The following is a 22,918-nucleotide window of genomic DNA, read 5'->3' on the forward strand; positions in this document are numbered from 1 at the left end:
ATCTGAAATACTACTTGCCCATATGTCATGCAGCAAAGTGTTTTTTAAGTTCTCTGCCATGTAGCCTGGAACTTAAATTTCCAGGAGTTGTATGTGTGATTGCCATTTATCTCTCCTAAATCATCTCAGGAACCCTAAAATCTATGTGATTCCAAAATTGGTGACAGGGAGGTTTACTAGATCATGATTAGAAGTCTAGGATTTTACAAGATAAATCTATGTTGAAAAATAACTATTTTAAAGTTTACTTCTGCATCTTGGTTCCTTGCTCATGAACACTGAATAAATCTTAGCTCTTTTGTGAATCTCTTGCACTTTACTGAGAACAGAACAGCAAGTATAATAAATGATATGGTTTATGATATGGTCTATACTGGGATACTACAGAGTTTTCACTGCCTCTCCCATCACAGTCTTTTAAATTGTCTCACAGTGCTTTAGAGCCTTAGCAATTCTCCCTGCATGCAAGATATCAGTGCTTTCAAGCTAATAAAACATAAGCCCAGTGGGCTACAAAAATGCCTTTGCATTGTTCCAGGGATTTGAAACAGGAAAGAACAGAAAACAGTAATTTGGATCTAGGGTCATGTGACCATTTGTGGAGCACAGAGGTATTCCATGGACAAATACAATATGATGTGGGTGAAATATGCTTGTCCTAGACTTTAAGAGACTTAGAACTCCTTAGACTTTAGAAGACTCCTTGGAGTCTCTGAGAGAAATGTGTTTTTCCACCACCACATCCATTAAGGCTTTCAGAGCCATTGCTACAGAGACCTTCAGGTTACAAATTTAGAAGACTTCTGTTGTTGTTGCCCAATGCTGCAAATACTGGGAACAGAGTATTGAAACAACAAAAAACCCCCAAAAGCTCATTTTATTTAGCGGTTTTCATGATAATATTTCATTTAGGGTGCACGTTCCAAAAAGCCAATTTATCTCATAGTCTAGTTTTAGTAACTTGTCAGAAAACATCTAAATCACAAACTGGATAGAAATCCCATATTCAGCTGCTGTTCTTTTTGTCTGTTCTCTGAACTGACATTACCTGAATTCCCTTTAAAAAAATGTATGTCTAAATACCATTCTCTGAATACAAGCTCTTAATTAGTTTCCTCAAAGCTTTTCAGTTTGGAAAATATGTGAAAGCACTTAAAGAAATATAGATAGTCTTCTTTATATCAATAGCTAAGATTTGTGGTTTCAGACATTTGTCTTTGTGACTAGACATTTGATTGCTTTTGTTGTGTGCTGTATTATAGAGTTCCCTTAGACTGAGGCTCAGGTTTACCAAGTGTATCTGTCTTCTTTGTAGAAAAATGTGTGGTTTACTTCCCGTAGTCACTCCAGCATCTCAAATAGTATCTGACACTTGGTTTATTTCCATTCAAACTTAAAGAGATTAGGAATTAGGTCTACTTTTAATTACATGAAGCAATCAAGAAAGTATGTTCTGTGATAACCCAATTTCAGCCCTGATCAGAGACATTATAACTTAAAAACTTGTTCAGAAAGGGGATAATTGTTAAAGGACTGAGAAACAAATATCCATAGAATCTGGCTGCCACCAAAAAAAAAAAAAAAAGTGTACTGAGCATGCAGTTTGGGATAAATAATACATCACAGGAAAGAAGAAAGGAAACGGAAAGTAGAATAATTATGAAATGGCTGGACTACAAAGATGGAAAGTTTGCATTATAAAAGACAATCATTGATGAGAGTATGAAAAAACAGATAGTAAATACAGTCGTTTTCTCCTTTATTTTTTCTTTTCAGTGCTAAGTGTGTACACAAGGGAAAAAAAAGACCTGGAACAGGTTATAAAATTCCACCTTTAATTGACCCAGGTAGGATGAATCCACCTAATACTTATTCTATTCACTTAGATACAGTGAACTAGATTTAACTTTGTGTAACTTCTAAAAAAAAAGTTGTGGGTTTTTTTTTAAACAACTGTACATCCCACTCTGTGTATACATTTTACACTCAAAGTGGCTTTCATGTACTTTCAGGAAAAAGGCAGATAATAAACCAGTGAAAGATAGCAAGAGCAAAGGTACAGACAGCTGAAAGAAATTTTGATTCCTTCTAACTTATTATATGAATCAGGAAAGACTGTGTTCTGTTGTAATGCATTAATTAGGTTTATATTTCATTGGATTTGTAATGGTTTTTCTATGTGTCTGTCCTATGATCTGCCCATCCCCCACACTGAAATGTAATCCAGCCCTGTTCCCTCCCACTTATCCCTGATCGGGTGGTGCCTCTGGGCCCTGCCCCCTGGGGGAAAACTGCCCTGAAGAGGGAGGGGCCAGCTCTCTCTGGCACCGGTGAACCGTCGGGACAGTCCAGCTAAGCAGAGCAGGACTTGAGAATAAAAGCTGTAAAATCCCATCTGAAGCCAGGGAGCAGACTCTGTTACTTTTGCCATCAGCAGTCATCTGGTCTCGTGGCGAAAACGACAACAGGTCATCTGTGATGTTTTGTCATTCGATGAATAGATCATTGTATGCATTCCTAATTTGTAGCGGTGTGGGATTCGTTTTGGTTTTATTGTATGTGCTGTTAATTTATTGAATGGTTCCTCCTATGTACCCCTGTTTGTTCCCCCCAATGGTCTTTCCCTGTTTTTCTCCCCTCCAACAGTTATGTGTCAATCCCCCATTCCCTCTCCTCTGGAGTCTACCTGTCATCCTGGGGCTTTCCCCTGGAGCTAGAAAGTTCTTCCAGGGGCGTCGAGTGAAACGTCAGATCCAGAGGGGGTCCCTCCCCATCATCTATGTTTGGTATATGAAAATATCATTCACCAGTGTGACCCCTCCCTGGTGATCCCTGATTTGCTCACCCCCTGCCTCTTCTCCTTGTTCCACCCCCAAATAAAAGGTGCTGGCAAGCAGCCTGGGGGGGCTCTGCCTGGGCAGTTACCTGGAGGTCAGGAGGTCCCATACTGGGGCCGCAATGAAATCTTGTGACCTGCTCATCAGAGTCTGCCTTTCTATCTCTGTCATCGTTGCCTTGCACCATCCTTGCCTACCGCCAAGATCGTGTGGGAGCCAAGACCCCACAGAAAAGGGATTAGCTGGCGCTGCCAGCTGTCCGTACCTTTTCAGGCCGCAGTGCCTGAGCTAGCCTGCTTGCGTGTGAGGAAGACCACGCATTAGGCACCACGACACTAATTCAGGAGACAAACCCTGACATCTTTGTTTTCACAAAAGATTTGTGAGACAGGACAGCACTGGTGTAAGAGAAGTGTAGGCCCTAAGACTGGATGGTGTTACAACTTCCTGTTCATCATTCAAGTAGTGTGGATTTCTTTATTTCTCACTTAATCAGTAAATAAAGATTAGCTGATACGAAATTCTGCCCCCACGTAAAGTGATTTTCCCAAGCGGGTTCACTTGAGATCACCCAAAAAAAAGAAGGAGCTGATCCCAGGTGGTGTGTCAAGGCTGAGGCCTAATCAGTATTTCACAGATCACACTGCAGCCTGCAAAGGAGTTGGGGAAAGGGAGCTGCACTACCACAGCAATAAATACCAATATTAATAGTACAAAAGTTCCGCCTTGACTAATAAATACAAGTCTACACTTGTATACTGAGAGCATCCATGGGTCACATCACCCAAATTTATATTTGACAAGCGTTGTGCGGGAGGGCATTTGTGCCTGCTTTGTGAAGGGAAGTTCTGGGGTTCCCAGGTTCCCGAATGAGGGCTCTGCACTTGGTGTCTCTTGGGGCTTTGGGTGCCCAGGGCCATGATGATGTTCCCCGATCTGGGCTGGGGATGGCGGGCGGGGCTGGCCGGTGATGCGCTCTGGGGTCTGTGACAGCACGGGGGCCGTGTCACAATGGGGGCAGCTCTAACAGGCCCCAAGGGGAACTGCTGCCCCAGTCGAGCCTGGGCAAGCGGTGAGTACACACACAGTGAGTAGACAGGGCTGGAGGAAGGTTGGGGCAGAAGTGCTGGCACCTGGGACCTGTGTTCTGCCCCTGCATCCATCCCCCTGGTGGGAGCGCCTTGCTCAGGGCGCGGTGCTTGTGGGGCCAGCATTGCAGACCTTGCTGTCTGCCAGCTGCCGGGGGCCTTCTCCTTCCTGCCCCCACATCCCTGCTGATCCTGCCCCCCAATTTCTATCTCTATTCCGGCCCCACTGAACCCCTTCTGTGTGTCCTCCTGCAGACCATGGCTTTCTTTCCATTGCTCTTCGTGCTCATGCAAAGCCTGATCCAGTACCCACAGCCTGCTGGGGATGGACTGGATGAGGCCACGCACCGGCAAATGCGGGAGCGTCAGGAGCTGCTGGACCGTGAGATGGCTCGGCTGCTGCGGGAGCTGGAGCAGGGGCCCTCAGAACAGCTGGACGAGGGCTGGGGAGCTGAGCTCTTTGGTGCTCTGCAGCTGTGGCCATTCTGGGTTCTTGCTGGATTCCTGCTCCTCTTGGTCCTGTGGTTTAGCTGCAGGACAAGGAGCCGTGAAGCCAGCAGCAGCGGCAAGGATCTGAGCTCCAGCAAGATCTTGCGAAATGAGAGAGGAAAAGAACAGGAAGAAGACAGTTTTTATTCAGAGGAAGGCGGAGAAGACATGGATGTGACTGTGGAGGCAGATGACAGCGGCAGTGGAAATGGCAGAGAAGGCATTCCTCTATCTGCCAGTGACGGAGACGACGATGATGCCATTGAAGGTGATGATGTGGAGGTAGATGGCAGCGACAGAGGAAATGACCGAGAAGGCAGTCCTGTGGCTGCAAATGAAGGAGACAACAGTGATGCCACAGAAGGTGATGATGTGAAGACAGAGGGAGACAGTGATGCTGAGAGTGACAATGGCTATTACTTAAAGAAAGATGGACTGTGTGATAGGAATGTGCCAGGAGACAACACTGCTCAAGGAAATGAAGAAGAATCTGGCAATGTTGCAGCAAATACAGAAGGCCTAGATGAAGCCAGTGAAGGGGAAAACAAGGATGTGCTGGTGGAGCAAGACAAGGACACTGGAAAGGAAGAAGGACATGGAAATGAAGAAGGAAAAACCAGTGGTACGAATATGAAGGCAGACAACAATGATGCTGTAAATGACGGTGAGGACGTTGTAGATGGAAAGGAGGAATATGTGGATGTGAAGGTGCAGGAAAGCAGTGATGCCAGTGAACAGAGAAGCAGTGATTGGACTGGACAGGAAGATAGCAATGACTGTGGGAATGAAGTAGACCATAGTGTTTTTTCTGCAACTGAGGAAGAAAAGAAAGAAATGATAAAAGTAGATGACAGTGATAGAAACAAGGATGAAGAACAGGGTGGTGTAAATATGGAGGCAAAGAAGAATGAGGAAAGGAAAGACGATGAACAAGGCAATGTGGCTGCCAGTGAAACAGAAGGTAGTGATGGTGGCAAAGAAGAAAGTGGCAATGGCGGAACAGAAGACAGAGAAGACACCCGAGATGCTGGGAATAAGCAAGGCATCCTTTTAGTGGATTACATACAGTGGCCTGCGGAGGAACTGGAGAGAGGTTGCTCAGTGACAGCTGAGCTGATGGAGAGCTTCACGCGTGTCTTTGTGGACAGAGTGAGCAATAGTTTCTACCCAGTGCCTCAAGAAGCCATTGGGGTAGGCAATGCCTTTGAGGGCTGGAGTCCCCGTGACTGGGATGGGGTGTACCGTGTGCTGGTCCCGCTGAATCCCCCGCCAGGGCATGCCTTCCACCTAGAGCTGAACAGTGCAGGGCAGACGGCCACAAGGACCTTCAGTGTCCGCGTGGAGCTGGTGTGCACGTGCGAGAGGGAGCAGCTGGGCAAGAAGCTGCTGTGCTTCCTGCACCACTCGCAGAAGAAGCTGCGGTGGAAGCGGAAGCGCAGCCTCCTAGAGACACTCTGCACTGGCTCCTACCTGGACGTGGAGAAAACCTCCCACTGGTTCTACCAGTTGGTGAGATGCTCCTGGCGGCATGTGCCTCAGTCAGACTCATGGCATTTGGCGTTTCAGCCCTGCAGCCGTTCCTGCAAATTCCAGGTGAGCAAAGGCAGGAGGAGCCTGACGGTGGAGATGCTCTTTGGGGTGCGCCAAGGGGACTCTGATATCTTTGTGGTCAGCCAGCCCACAGAGGCCCAGAAAGGTGACTCCAGCATCTTCGTGAGCAGCCAGGCCCTCAAGGCCAACTTCATCACAAGCACAACGTGGCCAGAGACGTACACTGTGGCGGAGGCGAAATTCTTCCGGCACATTGCCAGGCAGGTGCCCTGTGAGAGCCTGCACCTGAAATGCCTGCAGGTCTTCACCTGCGTCCTGAGGGGCACAGGTTTTTCCAGCTCTGTCTGGAAGACTGTGGTCATGCACGTGCTGACCACCGTACCGCTGTCCCGGTGGTGCAGGAGGGAATTTGCGCGGCGGCTGTGGGACATCATGGCATACCTGCGCCGCTGCCTGCAGTCAAAATGCCTGGAGCACTTTGTGCTAGGCAATGAGAGGCTTCCTGCAGAGATCAGCTTGCCACTGACAATGCGGAGGGCTAAGCCACTCAACCTCTTTGAGCACCTGGCCCGAGATCCAGCGGCCCACAGAGAGGCGATGCAAGCTTATGGTCAGCTGCGGTTTCGCCTCTGGGTGCTGCTCTCCAGCCACTGAGAGGAGTTCCCTACACACAGCTGTGCTGCGGGGCTCACACCCTATGGCAGCCATGTGAACACTGCATAATTGTTGCATTTGTCACTGGCAATCCTGAAGCTGCCTGCTTTCCTGCTCCTGTGGAAGGAAGATGCTGCAGCACATGGCATTCCATGTGCAGACACATCTGAGTTGCCTTACCCTTCACTTTCCACACAATGCTGTTGCCATGTTGCCTATGTCTACGAGTCAGAAACTGCCTACACCTGCACATCCTCATGGATGACGCTGAACCTGATGGAGGTTGCTTAGTAGACTGCAAAGACTGGAAAATCTAGCCTGTCAGGGAATTATTGTGCTTATTCTGTAACCTATACTTTTAATGTTTTTTGTAAACATGTAGTTCATCTCAGAATATGAAAGTGTAGATAATAATTTTAAGTCACTTTTCCATAGCAGAACAGGTAGCCCAAGTTTTCATAGTAGGAATTGTGTTCATTATCATTGCCTCAAGAGGTCCTTTAGGATTGTTAGTGTAAAATTATTTTCCAGTTACTGTTAGTTTAGGCCATTGAGGTACACTGGGATAGTTACCCTTTAGTAAGGGTACCCTTTTAACTATCTATTGTAGTAATCTACAAATATATGTGTGAAGAAATAATAAAAGGAGAAAAGTTTCTCAAATTGCCTGAAATGTGTCCTTCTTTTCACTTAACCCATCATTTCTTAAAGACTGTCCATCCCGTGCTGCTATTGGAAAAAATGACATTGTGACTCAAACGGTGATGGTGCCTGGCAGTCACCTCTCAGTATTCCACCTCTGCAGCACTTTAAAGCAGGGCTATTAATTTTGCTTCTTGAATTCAACCAGTAGTCATGATGGTTGAAACAGCTAAAATATTAGTTAATCAGTCCTCCCACTGCCGTTATAAAAGTTCCCCTTCCTCATTCAGAGCATGGAAAAGAAAGCTGCTGTGTCCCATGTCAGAGAGGGAAGCTATGGGGACAGGAACAAGCACGTCCCTGTGGGGAGAGCAAGGGGGAACCTCCCAAAGGAGGATCACTGCCAACAGCAGAACTCGCTGTTCCACTGAGGTCCCTGTCTATTGCCTCCTTTGCTGGGCAGGAACTGCCACCGCCACAGCCCCTTTGGCCCTGCTTGTGGAAGGAGGAGAACGCCCTCCCTGCTCCCCTCCTCCCAAACACACACACACACTTTGTTCCCCTCTCCTCTGCCCCCAGGTGCAGAGACCTCCCCTCTCCCTTGCCCCAGGCTGAGTGCTCATCAGTCCCTTCCCCAGAAGAGGCTTCCAAGTAAGATGTAGCAAAGTCATCTGTCTTGCCTCAGCGTGCTGTGTTCATCTCCAGAGAATGGCCTGTTGTCAGAAGCCTTTCTGAAGATGCAGTTAGTTGAAAATTGCAGGTGCCGGTGCCTGCAACTACTCTAAACGTTTGTGCATCCTTCTGAGGGAAGCAAAGTCTGAAATGTACGAGTGACAGTGTTTTGAATGGAAGTGCAATAAAGGAGGGTAATTTGTTTGGAAAGGTAGGGATAGCACTGCCTATAATTTCACAACATATACTTTGAGAAAGGAAGAGCTGCGTGCCGTAAGGTGCTAAATACGGTCAGCATGTTCCATTCTGAATATCTGGACATGCTTGCAAAATGCAGGACATGACTCCATCCAGGCTGGAAAGAAGGAGCCCACTGCTGCAGGGTGGAGTGGGTTCCTTTGTGCAAGTCAGCACAAGTCCCAAACCCCTGAGGTAGTTTTGAAGGTACAGAGCTTCAAGACACAAGCGACTGCCGGAGTGTTTGGTTAGTTCCACTGCTCCTCAGAGTGTGGACTTATCTCCGCACTTTGTTCCCCATGGCTGTTTCTTTCGTAAGACTCGTGCCTTTCTGATTGCAGGTCACGGGCTTACACAGCTGAAGAGTGTGGGGAGGTTGGTGAGCTAAGCTGAGCTGAGGTGGTAGGCTAAGCAGAGCAGTAAAAGTGATTCACAGTCAGTGAGTTGATCTCAGGTCATTCAAATAATGCAGTCCAAGAGGATTTTGCCAGTATTTCCACTGGAAGCTTAGCATGGGTCTCTTGTTTTTGCTGTGTTTGACTGGCTGGTGCATTGGGAGGGATAAGAGGCTGAGAAATGGTTGACCAGGGCAGGAATGAAATTATTTTTCTCATTAGTTGGTCCTAGGCACCTCAGCCTGAAGTTCTAAGGAGAGACAGTGGGAGCAGCAGAGTTCATTTAAAGCTGCCTTTTTCTCAGGGTCAGCAAATTCATAGTTAGTAATGTGGGCTTTCAGAATAGATTTAGCTGTAGGTGAGTCTATAAACCATCTTCCTTAGAGTAGGGCAGTAACTTTCTCTTCTCTTCTTGATGCTCACGTCACTGGAGGTCAGAAAAAAGTTTCCCTCCTAATCTTCATCTTGGTTACTTATGTGCCTCAGGCGAGCACTGTGATAGGACCGGAAGCTTTCATCAGAAGAGAGTTAAAAGGAGCAGGCTGATATGGGTTGCTGAAACACAGTAGCATCTGAAATTCATGGCTCTCTCCTGTTTCTTCCCGCTGATGCCTGTGAATGACTGATCAGTGGCTGTTGTGATCCTGTCTTCCCCTGCTTCCCCCCCGCTAGGTACCATTGGGACATGAAGCTGTTCAATAGCGACCTCACCTAGACAGCAGAATTTATAAGGCATTGATTGTTAATATATAGGATGTTTCAGGAAACTGTGTTTTCTGAGTGCAGCCAGCTCTTGTATCATGGGTGGAAAAGAGAAAGGCGATGACCCAGACATTCTGTGCTCTGTCAGTTCTCAGCTGATAAAGAGATTGTCCAAGAAGAATCTGAGTAGCCAAGGGAGCAAACACCTCCTGCTGGTGCTGCAATCAGCCTCAGAGAAACTCTTCCCAATAAACAGCTCCATCATATCCAGTAGCAAGGATCTCCAATCAGAAAAAGCAAGGCAGGAGGTTTGTACCCACGATGGCATCTAGATGCAGACATGTCTACATCCCATACATAAAAGAGTTTCTCTCAAAATGACTGTCATGATACAGAGTAGCCAGTTGCAGCAAGAGTCAGAAGGAGCACATCTTTAGGTGCTTGTTGGGGAGAGCACATTAGAGTGGAATGAGCTAAGCTTCAGAAGTTCTGTGTTTTGAGGACTTTTTCCATTTAAAAACTTGTACTTCTTGATTACATTCTTCTGGCAGGCTATCGATCAGCTATCTCTACTCTAAGAAGTAGTTTTCATGGGCATGAGGACTTTTACGCTGTTGTGCAAACCATAAGTAGGTTGTTGTAATGCATTAATTAGGTTTATATTTCATTGGATTTGTAATGGTTTTTCTATGTATCTGTCCTATGATCTGCCCATCCCCCACACTGAAATGTAATCCAGCCCTGTTCCCTCCCACTTATTCCTGACCGGGTGGTGCCTCTGGGCCCTGCCCCCTGGGCTCTGCCCCCTGGGGAAAACTGCCCCGAATGGGGAGGGCCCAGCTCTGTCTGGCACCGGTGAACCATCGGGACAGTCCAGCTAAGCAGAGCAGGACTTGAGAATAAAAGCTGTAAAATCCCATCTGAAGCCAGGGAGCAGACTCTGTTACTTTTGCCATCAGCGGTCGTCTAGTCTTGTGGGGAAAACTACAGTGTTCTATCTAAATTCATACAACAGCCAAATTGGTAATAACTCACATACATGCACATAATTACCAAGGAAAATTATTTTATTTTTTCCTTAATAGAGCTTACATAGTTTAAAATTGAGGCTGAAAAAGAATGAGATAAAAACTTTTTTTGAAACAGCATTATGAATCATTAACTATAATAATAGGATTCAATTATTTGTATATCTCACAAGATTCTGACAACTTATCAAACTAAAAAAAATATGTACGAGTCAAAGCAACTGCAACCTGGATGCAATATACATCAACAGTGGTTAGAAAAATACAAATCTTCCTCAAAGTAGGGCTAAACATTATGAAAGACAGCCCATGATTGAGGATATTTTTTCTATTTTTCTGGGGTTTATAACCTATTACCACATGCTTGTATGATTATCACTTTCTTTTGAGAAATGCATATAATTACTTTGTAAATAATAGTAACTAGTTCCCATATAGCCAAGAAATATTGTTTTGGCCATTCTTAGCATAGGACCATAAGATAATTAATTTTAGAACTTCTCTACACATTCTTATACTTTCTCTGAAATCTTCACCCCCAGTTAAGATCTATTTTAGGATATTAAACAAAACAAAACAAAACAAAACAAAACAACCAAACACCCCCCCCCCCCAAAAAAAAAAACCCACAACACCAAAAAAACCCCCCAGTAACATGTAATTTAAATTTGAGCCAGTGTTTTTTCCTATCAGCATGAATTGTTGCACAAATGTCAACATTAAATGTTATTTGCTATGTCTCAGCCCAGTCTCATAAATGAAAATCTCTTTGGATTTTCCATGGTATTTATTATTAGTATTTCTTAACTTAAAATCTTGATCACTGGAAAATCCTTTTAAAATTTTAAAATCCTTTCCATCAATCTGCCAAGGCAATTTCTTAGTCCCAGATTAAAATACTTATGGATGATGACTTCTACTGAAATTGTACTCAAAAAGTTTTAACAGTTAAACATATTTCCTTCAATTTGTTTTAGATTTTCCGTTCAGAGTGAACAAGCACTAAATCACATTGCTCAACAGGTGATAAAAGCACTCTTTCTCCTGTTCCATGAAATATCTGTATAAACTCATAGATAGTTACCGCATCTGAGGATCATAATTATACAGAAACCAGAAAAAAAAAAAAAAAAAAAAAAAAGTTCCAGTTACAAAGAAAATAAACTGTGATGACAAGGTGGGTTATTTTGCAAATGGCTTGTATAACCCAAAGATATCATGCTGCTGTGATGGAATCACTAGTCCTGGGTGAGCTCGCATTTTTTTGCTGATTATGAAAATGTTAGATTAAATTCTGAAGTCAACAGCCTTAACATAATTACAGAGAATGGCTTGGGTTGGAAGAGACCTTTAAAGATCATCTAATCTAACCCCTATATGACCTGCCATATAATCAAAATTACTTTTATGTCTACACTGGCCTGAACAAGAAAAGCCTGCATAAAATACTTCCATTTCAGTATGTTATTGTACATATGCATTTATTGGAAAGATTCCTGCAAATGGTTCATTCAAATATTAATATTTTATATTCTATCAAATATACTCAGGGAAGCTGCACACTTTTTTGTTAGAGAACTGATTGAAATTAATGAGAACATACAATCCCCAGCTATAGATAAGGCTTTTATTAATTAGATTGAATTTCTGTATTTCTTATTTTACTTTATTAGTAGGATTTTGAGATAAAATATTCTGATTCCTTTCAGTGATAACCTAACAGATTTTTCAATAATTATAAAGGAAGAAATGATAGGAAAATGATAGGAATTTTGGATTCTAATGTTCTGCTGAAAATGGTGTAAGGATTTGGTTTCAACTATTTTAAATTCCTTTGCTGATTCAGTCCTCTCTAAAACAGTCACTGAGGGGAAAATCCTGTTAGTCATCCAGTGTTATCTAGAGATGCTGATCTTTTAGGAGAGTTTTCTGCAAATACTACTTTATGTACATCAACCTTATTTAAATACCTTCTATAAGCAAGGTTATCCTAAATGGCAAAGCAACTAAATAATTTTAATATCTTCTCACTACATTTTACTCTGGTTTCCATTGACTTTTTTGCCTAGGTTTCTATTAGGTAAAATGAAAACTGGGAAACTTAACTGAGATATTGTTTTGTGTGGTTTTTGTTTTGTTTGGTTTTGTTTTTTGTTTCAGTTTTGTTGTTGTTGTTGGGTTTTGGGTTGTTTTCTTTTTAGATGCCTCCATTTAGATGTCTAAATCTTGAACCAGATTTTATGCGTTTCTCCAGTGAGAGTCATTATTTTATCCATTTGCACAAAACACACGGCAAAACAGCAGAAATTAAGTTAATACAATTCAACTGGAATAAAATAAAATTACGGCAATAGAACCAAATTGATTCATCTTTAGATACAATAAAGCCCTTAATCAAAAGTAACTAAAGGAAGGAGATGCCATGTAAATGTCAATATAATAGTTCTGAAATAGAAATTCAGAGCACACCAGTATAGTGGAAGTCTTTAAGCATTCTGTGCACCTAGAAGGAATGATCCCAGAATAATTATCTCCTCCTCAAGATAAGGAGAGCAAGAAGTGCACATACATCCCTATGCCAGGTAGCAACATCAAGTTAATGACTAACCATTATGTTAGTCCAGTTAAAATAGTTCCCTACTGACTTGCATAAAGAAGTCCAAGGCATTGTTCTCTTTGAATTGCAAATATTGATTCTGTTACTAGATGATTAGAAACCATGGTTAATCTTAAACCCATAATTTTCTAATGGAATAAAAGGCCTTTTAGCATGTTGCTTACAAGTTAGTTATACTTTAGACTCTGGAAAACACACAAAAAGATGTTAAGAAGCATTATTCCTTAGGAAAATGTCCACATTTATTTATTTATATTTAATTTTAAGTATTTTGAATATTTTGTCATGTTTAATTTCTTCAAATCTTTCTTTAAAATGTTGAGAAATAATAACACAGGCATTTCTATATCCTGGCATGCTCATAACAGCAGAAGTTCCTATATATAACACATCTAAATAGAATTCTATATTAAAAAAATATCCTATCATATCTCTATTATGCCTGTTTTAGAACATTAATTAACTCATGTTTGAGCTTCTCTTTCAAGGTTTGCCTCTAGCTTTCTGTGCAGCTGAGGTTACAGATGTTTATCTGGAATGGCTATTACAGTAATTTCCTGAGTTAGGCTACCCCCTGCTCTTTTGATATTACCAGTAGTTATGTGTTCTTGGCATTTTTTGCAATTGTATATCTTAAAGGAGAGCTATTAAAAATATTTACCAGTGTTATACCTTCATATTCCTTTCTTCAATGATTCGGAATAATTCATAGCCATCTCAAAAGTATTCTTGAATTTCTCTATTGTTATTTTAAGTACAATGTCATTAATCCAGCTTGACGTAGAACCATAGAATTATTAATATTGGAAAAGACCTCAACAAAAAGATCAGCAGGTCCAACCACTAAGCCAGGAACCACTGTGTCCACCACAAAACTATGTTCCCAAGTGCCTCAACCACAATCTTCTAGATTTCTTCCAGAGATGGTGATTTCACCACATCCCTGGGCAGTCTATTCTTATGTTGAGCACCCTTTCAGTGTCACAATTTATACTGTTATCCATTCTAGTCATAACCAAAACTGTTATGACCATTAGAGGGTTGTGAGTGCTTCTGTTTATTTTTTTTATTCGCTTTAACTTCTTTTTCACCAGTTATAAGAATTATTTATTAATTTCCTGTAAAACAGATTGCTCAATGGTGACAATGTAGCTTGACTTTTTTTGTTGTTTCTTCACTTTTTATCAGCAATCATTTAAAAAAAATATTAAAGAAAATAGGATTTTTAATATATATATTTAATTTCACGGGGTTTTTTTCATGCCATCATGCTTAACATGCACATGTGTAGCTGAAGTATCAAGTCAAGGTAAACACAAGAAAATATGGCAAAGAAAAAATAAAGGAGGCTGATTTTTTTTTTTTTTTTTTTTTTTTTTTTTTAAATACCGAACCTATTCTCCTATTATGGACTGCAGAATAACAACTCTAAAACCACTGTACTTTTTATATTATGTGTTTTGTTTGTACTGGACATGGATGTGACAAAATAACATGAAGTTGATACCAAAATCTGAAGGGAAATATTGTGATACATCTGGGTGTCTGTTGGTTTGTTTTCCTTAAATTATTGATAATACTCTGTTGTTTTCTGACTGAAGAGTAAATAAAATAGGACTGATCTTCTTGGAGCAGGGGTCATGATAGGGGGGACATTTCTCAAGGGTCATGAAAGAGATTCTTCAAGACATACAAGTGAAAACAATAGACTTGTTTTATTTTGTCATCCTACCTATCTTAATCAGAATATCCTCTGATTAAGGTTACTTTGACAGGTCACGGAGCTACATTTTAATTCAGTTCTGATTCTGGGATCATTTTTGCTATTGCATTATACGTATGTTGGAGGACTGGTGTACTCAGTGCTAGATCTCCATTCTTCATATGATATTACAGTACATTGTGGAATGTCTACAGCAGTTTGGTTGTTCAGTCATACTTTTCAAGACTTGTTTCCTCAGGTTTGCAGTAGACAGTGATGCAAATTATAAACACTTATTTTTAATAGTTGTGAAGCAAGTTTTTGCTATTGTTGTAGTTTTGAGGTATTTCAGATTCTTGAACTTTACTTCACTACTTCAAAGAATAAATTGACAGGAGCTTAGCAAATGTATTCAAAATTTGAGAAAGCTTGTATGCACTGTTTCAGTTCAGCCCAGTTTTGACTGACCACTGCAACACTACCTGAGGTAACTGAAAATAGCAGTTATAGAATGACATGTTATATTGTCCCTACCATATCTCTTCTGGACTCCTGAATTTCTCTGTAAATACATAATATACATCACTATTTAGCCAGTCAAAATTATGAAAAATAGAAGTATTCTCTAAACAGAAACATTCAAAAGGGGTTTAAACATTATTTCACTACAATGCACAGCAAGTAAATCCTAGGAGTTCAACAAAGAGAGAACTGTAAATAAGGTAGATTCTTTGCAAAAGACAGCTGTTAATTACCTATTTTCTTTAGTTACAAGACCAATATATCCTGTTTAGAGGACAAATGTGCATTTCAGTTTCAGCATTTGTGTAGCATGAGGATGACACTGGCCTGAAGAGAATGCCTTGGTTTACTGTTGTTTTCCCATGTTTGATATTAAATTAAAAAGTATAAATACATGATTTATTGTAAATAAGTCTGAATTTTTAATCCAGTTGTGAATAACAAATTAGTAGTGGCTTCCAAACAGTGGTTATAATTATTTTCATATCATGTTAATTTAGCCCTGCTTCCCTGAGAACTAAATGATAATGCCATACACGCTGGGTAAAAAAAAAAAAAAAAAAAAAAAAAAAAAAAGGGATAAAATTAAACCCTATAGACTTACCAGTGCCACTGCACAACCTCAATATATAAATATTCAGGTTTGCTAACACTTTCAGGATGTGCTTGCTGTGAAGAAAACCAGAAATTATTGTCAAAATATTTTAAAATATTTGGGGATTAGTTTCGCTTGAAAATATGTACATTTTCAGCTTCTCAGGAAATTTTGCTGCCTCATGACTTTGACAGGGAGTGAATTACAGTGAGAGGCAATATTTTTCTATTTTCAGCAGTTTGAGAATAATTAAGAGTAGTTAATTAAAAGCAATGAAGGCAAAAGGGGGAACCACAAGGTTAAGTGCTACATCTCCATAACAGCTGTCATCCACTAGAAGAACGGAAATTTTAATCTCAGGAATGCAGTTTGCGTAGGCGGTTTCCTAAAAAATAAAGACTGAAAATCTGGAAAGGATATGAAGGCTCTCTGATCAAAATATGTTACAGCTAACCCTTATAGTTGCAAAACTAAGTAATATAATGATGAAAATTATGAAAAAATCCAGGAGACACCTACAAAGTGTCCGAAGTGAAATGAAATGAAATGAAATGAAATGAAATGAAATGAAATGAAATGTACTCCATCAGTGTTCCTTAGCATATCATACCAATATATTGAAACAAATATTTATTTGTTCTGGTTTTGTAATTGAGTTAGTACTTAATGTCATGTCCATTGCATCTACTGATTAAAAACTATTTCAACTTTGATAAAATACATGTTCTTTCTTACTTCATGATAAATATGTAAATGCAAAGCCATATCTTACAGCCCATTTTAACAAAGTTTATATTTCTCTTAGTATAGTAACTTGACTCAAAACTTAACTCCTGAATAGTTAAATAATTACCTCTGATAGGAGATAATTATCTCACCAGGGGCACTGGACAGCAATTGATTCAAAATAAAAGACAATTCTGCAAAGGACATAAACAATAAAGGAAGTGTTAGTTAATCTAAGTGGCTAACATCCAGCTAACCATCAAAAAGTTGAAACAGAAGAAAGCAGAAATTAATTAAATAATTATTTTTAGCAAAACATTTTTAAAAAATAGTGGGTTTGTACTTGTGCCTTGCATGTGAAAAACTGATTTAAAATCTTTTCTTATTTGATTAAAGATATGAATTTCTGCACCACATAGCTCCTGGGGAGTGCTTCTCTAATAAACTTTGTCTGAAGCTCCCACTGTTCATGACACTCACCAATCTAAGTAAGCCTTTAAGAAAATGGAACACATTATTTTAACATTAGAAATAATTAAATGAGCAATGTCTGTAACTCTCCTGTGAAACTAATTGGAGAAAAAAAAATATAGTTTAGAAGAAATAGTAAACCATGTCTATTAGTTATTTTCTCAGTGTAGGCTCAAAACCAGTTTTTTTTTTTTTCAGTAAAGCCTTCAATTCCACTTTCATTCTTGTCATATTTAGTTTTGATTGGAATATGTAAATATTTAAAACCTTACAAGATTTTTATAAATAATAAAAAATATGAATCCTGTATAAAATTTAAAGGAGACAAAAAAGAAAAAATACCCTTCATCTTTCATCCACAGCTATACATGAATACAAGCAATCACATATGCTGTTAAAAAAAGCTGTTTAAATTCCATGCTCCTTCATTGTGCCTAGAATATAGCCTTAGATCTCAAAAGAAGCAACTAAAATAACAAAGTAACAAACCAACAGAACATAATTTTACCTGTTTCTCTGCATATCATGAAAGTCTGAGTTTCACTTTCTCTAAAAAATTATGTTGCTCCAGTTAAATGCATGATGTTAGGTTATATAAATATTTCAATACATTCTGTGAAGTTGTTGATTCATTTGGGAAACATTATCTTCAAAAAAATCCTTTCTCTCATTGTGCTGGTACAAAAATTATTACAATTTTTTACTGTCTTAATTTTTTTACTTCTTAGCATCATAAGGAAGAAATAGCTAATTCTTATAACATGAAATATCAAAAAGTGATGCTTAGATTTGTCTCAGGCTAAACTTTGAAAATATTAAAACTCTTTTTGTCCTGCTTATCTCATTTACCAAATATCTTTTTTCTTTATGAGTCATAATCTTCCTGGTCATCTGTGTCTTACAGAGTATTTCTAGCATGTTTAGGTAATATCAAACTCGTATCTGTCTTTTGCTAATGTTGAAAAGAATAATTTGCAAAGAAGTAATTGCACTTCTTGTTGCAGAGATGAACTACTATCTAACTATGACATATAGAATAGGAAAACGTATCAACTTTTTCTCCATTCAACAGAAACGTAAAAATCCTGAATTCTCTAATTTGCTTTATGTGGTCGTGCAAGAGTTGTTTTATTAAGTTATTTTTTTAAGTTTTATAAGTAGTTTTTTGTAATGGTTCTTTCCACCCATTCATGCCCCCCGTTTTCTGTAATGGTTTCCCCCCTAAGAGTTAGTTATATAATCAGTCGTTTTATGTCAATCATCCCCTTCTTCCACCTGTCCCTGTCAATCACCTCTCTCTACTCTTGGTTGCCCTGTCTGTCACTTCGAGACCCTTCCCTGGATTCTGGAAAGATCCAGGGGAGGCGTCGAGTGATAGGCTGGTGCCTGGGAAATCCCTTTCTTCCCTCTTGTGATTCATTCATTGTTCAAAAGTTAACAACCCCTGTTACACCCCCAAATTCCCTGATTTGCTGACCTGTTGTCGCCACCCCTGGATCCTCCCCCGTTTATAAGTTCGTGCAGCCCAGTTCCACATGTTCTCTCTGGGCAGCAAGGGTTTGAGGCAGAGCTCCTTGCTGGACTCCCCTTAATAAAGCACCTTTAACCCTGCTCAAAGAGAGCTGACCCTTTTTCCGTCGCCGCAGTCATGACGCCATCAGGTCCAGCCACCGGTGTGGGGAACAAAGACCCACAGGGAGGAGGTTGCTTGCCCTCCCTGTAACCCCGACTGATCCGCGTTAGCCGCAGTGCCGAACTGAGCTAGCCTGTGGTCAACACCTGCTAGGCGTGAGGGACACTGTGACAGCTTTACATCACTTTTCTGAACAGTGATTAGTAGCAGCTAACATTGATATATAGTAAGCAACTACTTTTTCACCACCAGCTTCATTAGATCATCATCAGAGTCTCTGCCACGATGCATGTAGCAAAGCAGTGTACAGGTGTGGAACAGCTCTTTCAGCCAATCTGGTTCAAAAATCACTGATTTGCATGGAGGGGAACAATGAGGAATATTTTAGAAAAAAATGTGAAGAGTGTAGAAGGATTTTATGGATTCACTACATTTCATATTGGATGGAGTCCATTAAAAAAAAGAAAAAAGAAAAAAGAAAAAAGAGAAAAGAAAAAAGAAAAAAAAAGAAAAAAGAAAAAAGAAAAAAAAGAAAAAAAGAAAAAAAAGAAAAAGAAAAAAAGAAAAAAGAAAGAAAAAAGAAAAAAGAAAAAAAGAATGAGTAGTTCATGTTGGCTTGAAACACAAATTTGAACTCAGGAACCTTTCTAAACCCTATTTTCTATTGTTGTGTGTGTTTTGTTTTTTTTTCTTTTTTAATATATATATGAGCTCAAAATGCTGTAAATTATTTTCTAAACTGAAGAAATTTCTGGATATCAGTAAACAAGAGATAAAGTTTATCTTCTGCAAGTTTCTACTGTTTCTGAAGAAGAAAATTGTAACAGGACTAAAGAAAGCCACTGAAAAAGAGCTGAAAGGCTTGACATGAATTTAGGGTATTGCTCATAGCAACATGTTGCTGCATGTGGAATTTAACTCTCTAGACTTTCCTCTTAAAAAAATAAGATGTAAGGTCATATGCAGATTTGACACAGACAATATAATTGAGCTAAGGATGGATTTGTTTTACTTTTCCCATCCTGTTTCATCCCAACTCTCATTGTATATTTGTACATCTTTTCTCAACACTGCACCCCTCAGAACCTGTACCTTGTGTCTTTAATTCACCATTGAAATAAGCAGCACTCATCAAAATGGTGTTCATAATAATTATCAGTTTCCAAATAATAGCTTCTTTGCAGAGCAAACATCTGAATGGTCAAATTTTTTATTAGCTTACCATCATACAAGTATTATTTTACTTCTCTCAGGTCTGATATTTAACAAGGTAAAGTTTAAGACAGAAATTGGAGAGATCACAAAGCTTTTAATTAAATCTCTTTTATGCGCTAACAATGTGTGCCCTATTTTATATTACAATAAATTTAATATTATAGGAGCTCATTCAGATGGTACATAGGTATCCCTAAATACAGTCAAAGAACTTCAAATTCAATTCAGAAACAATCTTCCCTTTTATTTTTTTATATGGTCCTTGTAAAGCTTCAAGTCTGATCATAGTCTTCAACAAGTGATGCTGTGCTTTAGAACTAATCTTTCCTTTGACCACAGAGCGTAAGCTGTGGTCAGACTGCAAACTGAACAAAAAGGTAGCAATATAGATAACACTGCGCTTCTGCCTTTCATTTCCTAGAGCCCCATCTGTATTTGAGTCTGTGGGATTAACTGATTGAAGTCTGTGTTGCTTCACATACTTTCAGGAAGTCTGAATAGCCAATTATATTTTTTTATGAAAAAGAATAAGAATGGTAGAAAAGTTCATCTATGCGAGATAAGTGAGTACCTCATTAGAGCATGAACATCCTACAACTAGGAAAAGGTCTAGCATGCTTTCACCCTGCAGTTATAGTAAATGCTTGCTATATCATGTAACATAAAGTTCTAAAAAGCAAACAGATGGGCTTGTCCATAAATAAAAAGATCATATATTAATAATGAAAGAATATGTCTTATCATTCTTTTTATACAGAACAACCTAACATTAGCTTGTGACAGGGAGCATTTGTTTCTTGTTAGTTTTTGTTTCATTTTACTTTTTACTCATGCATCTTACTTTTCTCACTTAACATTTAGGAAAATGCTTACACAAATGAATTCCAAAAAGTCTAAGTTGAAATTACGTGTAGAAACTAATTTTTGTCACAGGGCTGGAGAAAGGCATGCCTACAACATTGCTCAGGTGAGCACTCAGTGACCATACTTGAGCTGAAACGAGGTCCTGGGCCATGGGCAGATTTAGGAGGAGGCCACAATGGATGCTGTGCAGGGGCTCAGGGAGACTTCTTTTAGTGCCCTCAGGACCCCAACAGAAGTCCCCCTTTCCTCTCACCCAAGCAAGAGTTGTCCTCCTGTCTCCCAGGGATCTGGGATCAGAAGGGACAAGCTATACAGTGCTCTCATTGCTATGGGACATCAGGGGTCTGTTTCATGGGATAAAGAGGTGGGGCAGGGAGCTGGAAAAGGGATATGGCTCAGGGTGGAGCTTAGATCCAGATCAGGAACACAGCAAGGCCAAGGGCACTTGGGAGTGAGGCAGGGAACCTGGACCTGATAGAGATGCAGAACAGAGCCTTGAGGCTGAAATGGGGGCATGACACTGGGGATTTGGAGTAGTGTCAGGATCGTGGCAGGGACAATGTAGGGCATCTGGATCTTGAATGGACATTCAAGCCATTCCTGATGTTCCTGGAGGGAGAGAACACTGCCCCTAAGGAGCTCTGAGTCCTGGTAGGACAGGTGAGGGAGGGCTCAGGTGCCTGGGGCTGGTCAGCAGTCTGGCTCTGTGAGGAGATCCAAAACTCAGGGACATGTTTTTCACTTTGAGGAAGCCATGGGGGCAAGGCCTTGAACTGCTAGTGGGCCAGTGCCCATTTCTGGTCAGAAACCAGAAATGACTGGCAGGCACAGCCAGGATTGATGGCTCCCATGGGGCCAAGCACAGAAGAGACCCTATGTTTGGCTGTAAACCCCTGCTGGGTGTATCTGACGGGGCCTTATTATGGCAGGAAGCACCAAAGCCACCAGTGAGCACTACCACAACTTCCTGGGACTTTGGGTGAGCGCTGAGCCAAGTCCCCGATTAGTTCCCAGCAGAGTGTGAGGCTGCCAAATAGTGGCATAATACATTAATCCAAGGGACCAATCCACATGTCCATGATGGAGATGAGCTAACTTCAGTGTGTCTTGTGGCTGGTTCTGTCACGGCACCGGGCGCATGCTGACCTCCGGCTAGCTCTGGTCAGCACAGCTACAAGATGTTCCCAGTTCGGATAGGCACACAGGTTATCTTTACCTGCTGGCTTGGCTTCTCAGCAGCAGTTGGACTAAATAGTGTCGTGACAGCACCGGCAGTAAGAAAAGGCTGGCTCTCAGCTTTGCAGGTTAAAAGATATTTATTCAGGCCCAGCTGCGGGAAGTCCGCAGCTGATCCAAACCTCAGGCCAGAGAGACCAGCGAGCGAGAGAGTGTTTGAATCTCCCTCCTACTCCTTATAAGCAGGGGAGGGGTTCAGGGGGGGTTACAACAAGACAACAGATCAGGGGATTCAGGGGGTAACAAGGTGTGCCCATCCCCAAGCCTCTGACCAACCACCTCCAGAGGAAAGGAATTCCCCCCAGGCTACCTATCCCCTGAAGCCCTCTCCCTGAGATTTTGCAATCTGGGAGGGGGCCCCAAAGTGATAGGCAGGCTGCCCCAGAACGAGGGGGGGCAGAGGGGATGGTCCAGGATAGGTGTGGGGTGGGATGATTGACACAAAACACCTTATCGTACAGAAAACACAAAAGAATTGGGGATACAATGAAATGAGCCGTAACATAAACTTCTTATAAAAACCTAATAAAACAATTCTCACACCACCACAAGTGTGGACATGAAGGGCCTTTCTAGGAGACACAGATGAAGATAGGCACACCTGCAGTGGTTTCACCAGTTGTGGATCAAATTGTGTATCCTGGGTCCCTGGGCAGACAAGGGTGTGTGGGGACTCAGTCAAAGCCGGTAAAAGCTGTTGAGATCCATTTGTTACCCTTCAGACCCTGACATGGATTTAACCTATTTCTGTTTTGAGCTCATTTTCTATTAATGATATTTTTCCAGTGCAATGTTTTTTTTTCCTACAGGCAAGCAAATTTTCCCTTGGACAAGCCTAGGTTTGTTTCTTGCCCTCAAAACAGAAATCTCAGGTATGTCAGTAAGAACCATTGATTCTGCAGCTTGTGAAGAATGTATGTTTATCCTATGTATATCCATAGTACTAACACCTATGAACACTCTGGTACTCTAATATACTTTTAAAATTAGTTGTAAAAAGCACAACAAAATGTGAGCACTATTCTGACTAAGAACTTTGAAA

The 22,918-nt window shown here is 40.8% G+C and overlaps 1 protein-coding gene across 1 annotated transcript; it reads left to right on the forward strand.

Annotated features, from left to right (window-relative positions):
• The first annotated feature begins 5,044 nt into the window (after positions 1 to 5,044).
• LOC120747587 (inositol 1,4,5-trisphosphate receptor-interacting protein-like 1) lies at positions 5,045 to 6,619 on the forward strand. Its single transcript, XM_040053599.1, has one exon. It carries the CDS (start codon positions 5,045 to 5,047, stop codon positions 6,617 to 6,619), a length of 1,575 nt encoding a protein of 524 aa, XP_039909533.1.
• Positions 6,620 to 22,918: the final 16,299 nt, after the last annotated feature.

This window comes from Hirundo rustica, chromosome 2, assembly GCF_015227805.2.
Source record: "Hirundo rustica isolate bHirRus1 chromosome 2, bHirRus1.pri.v3, whole genome shotgun sequence".
Lineage (NCBI taxonomy): Eukaryota > Metazoa > Chordata > Aves > Passeriformes > Hirundinidae > Hirundo > Hirundo rustica.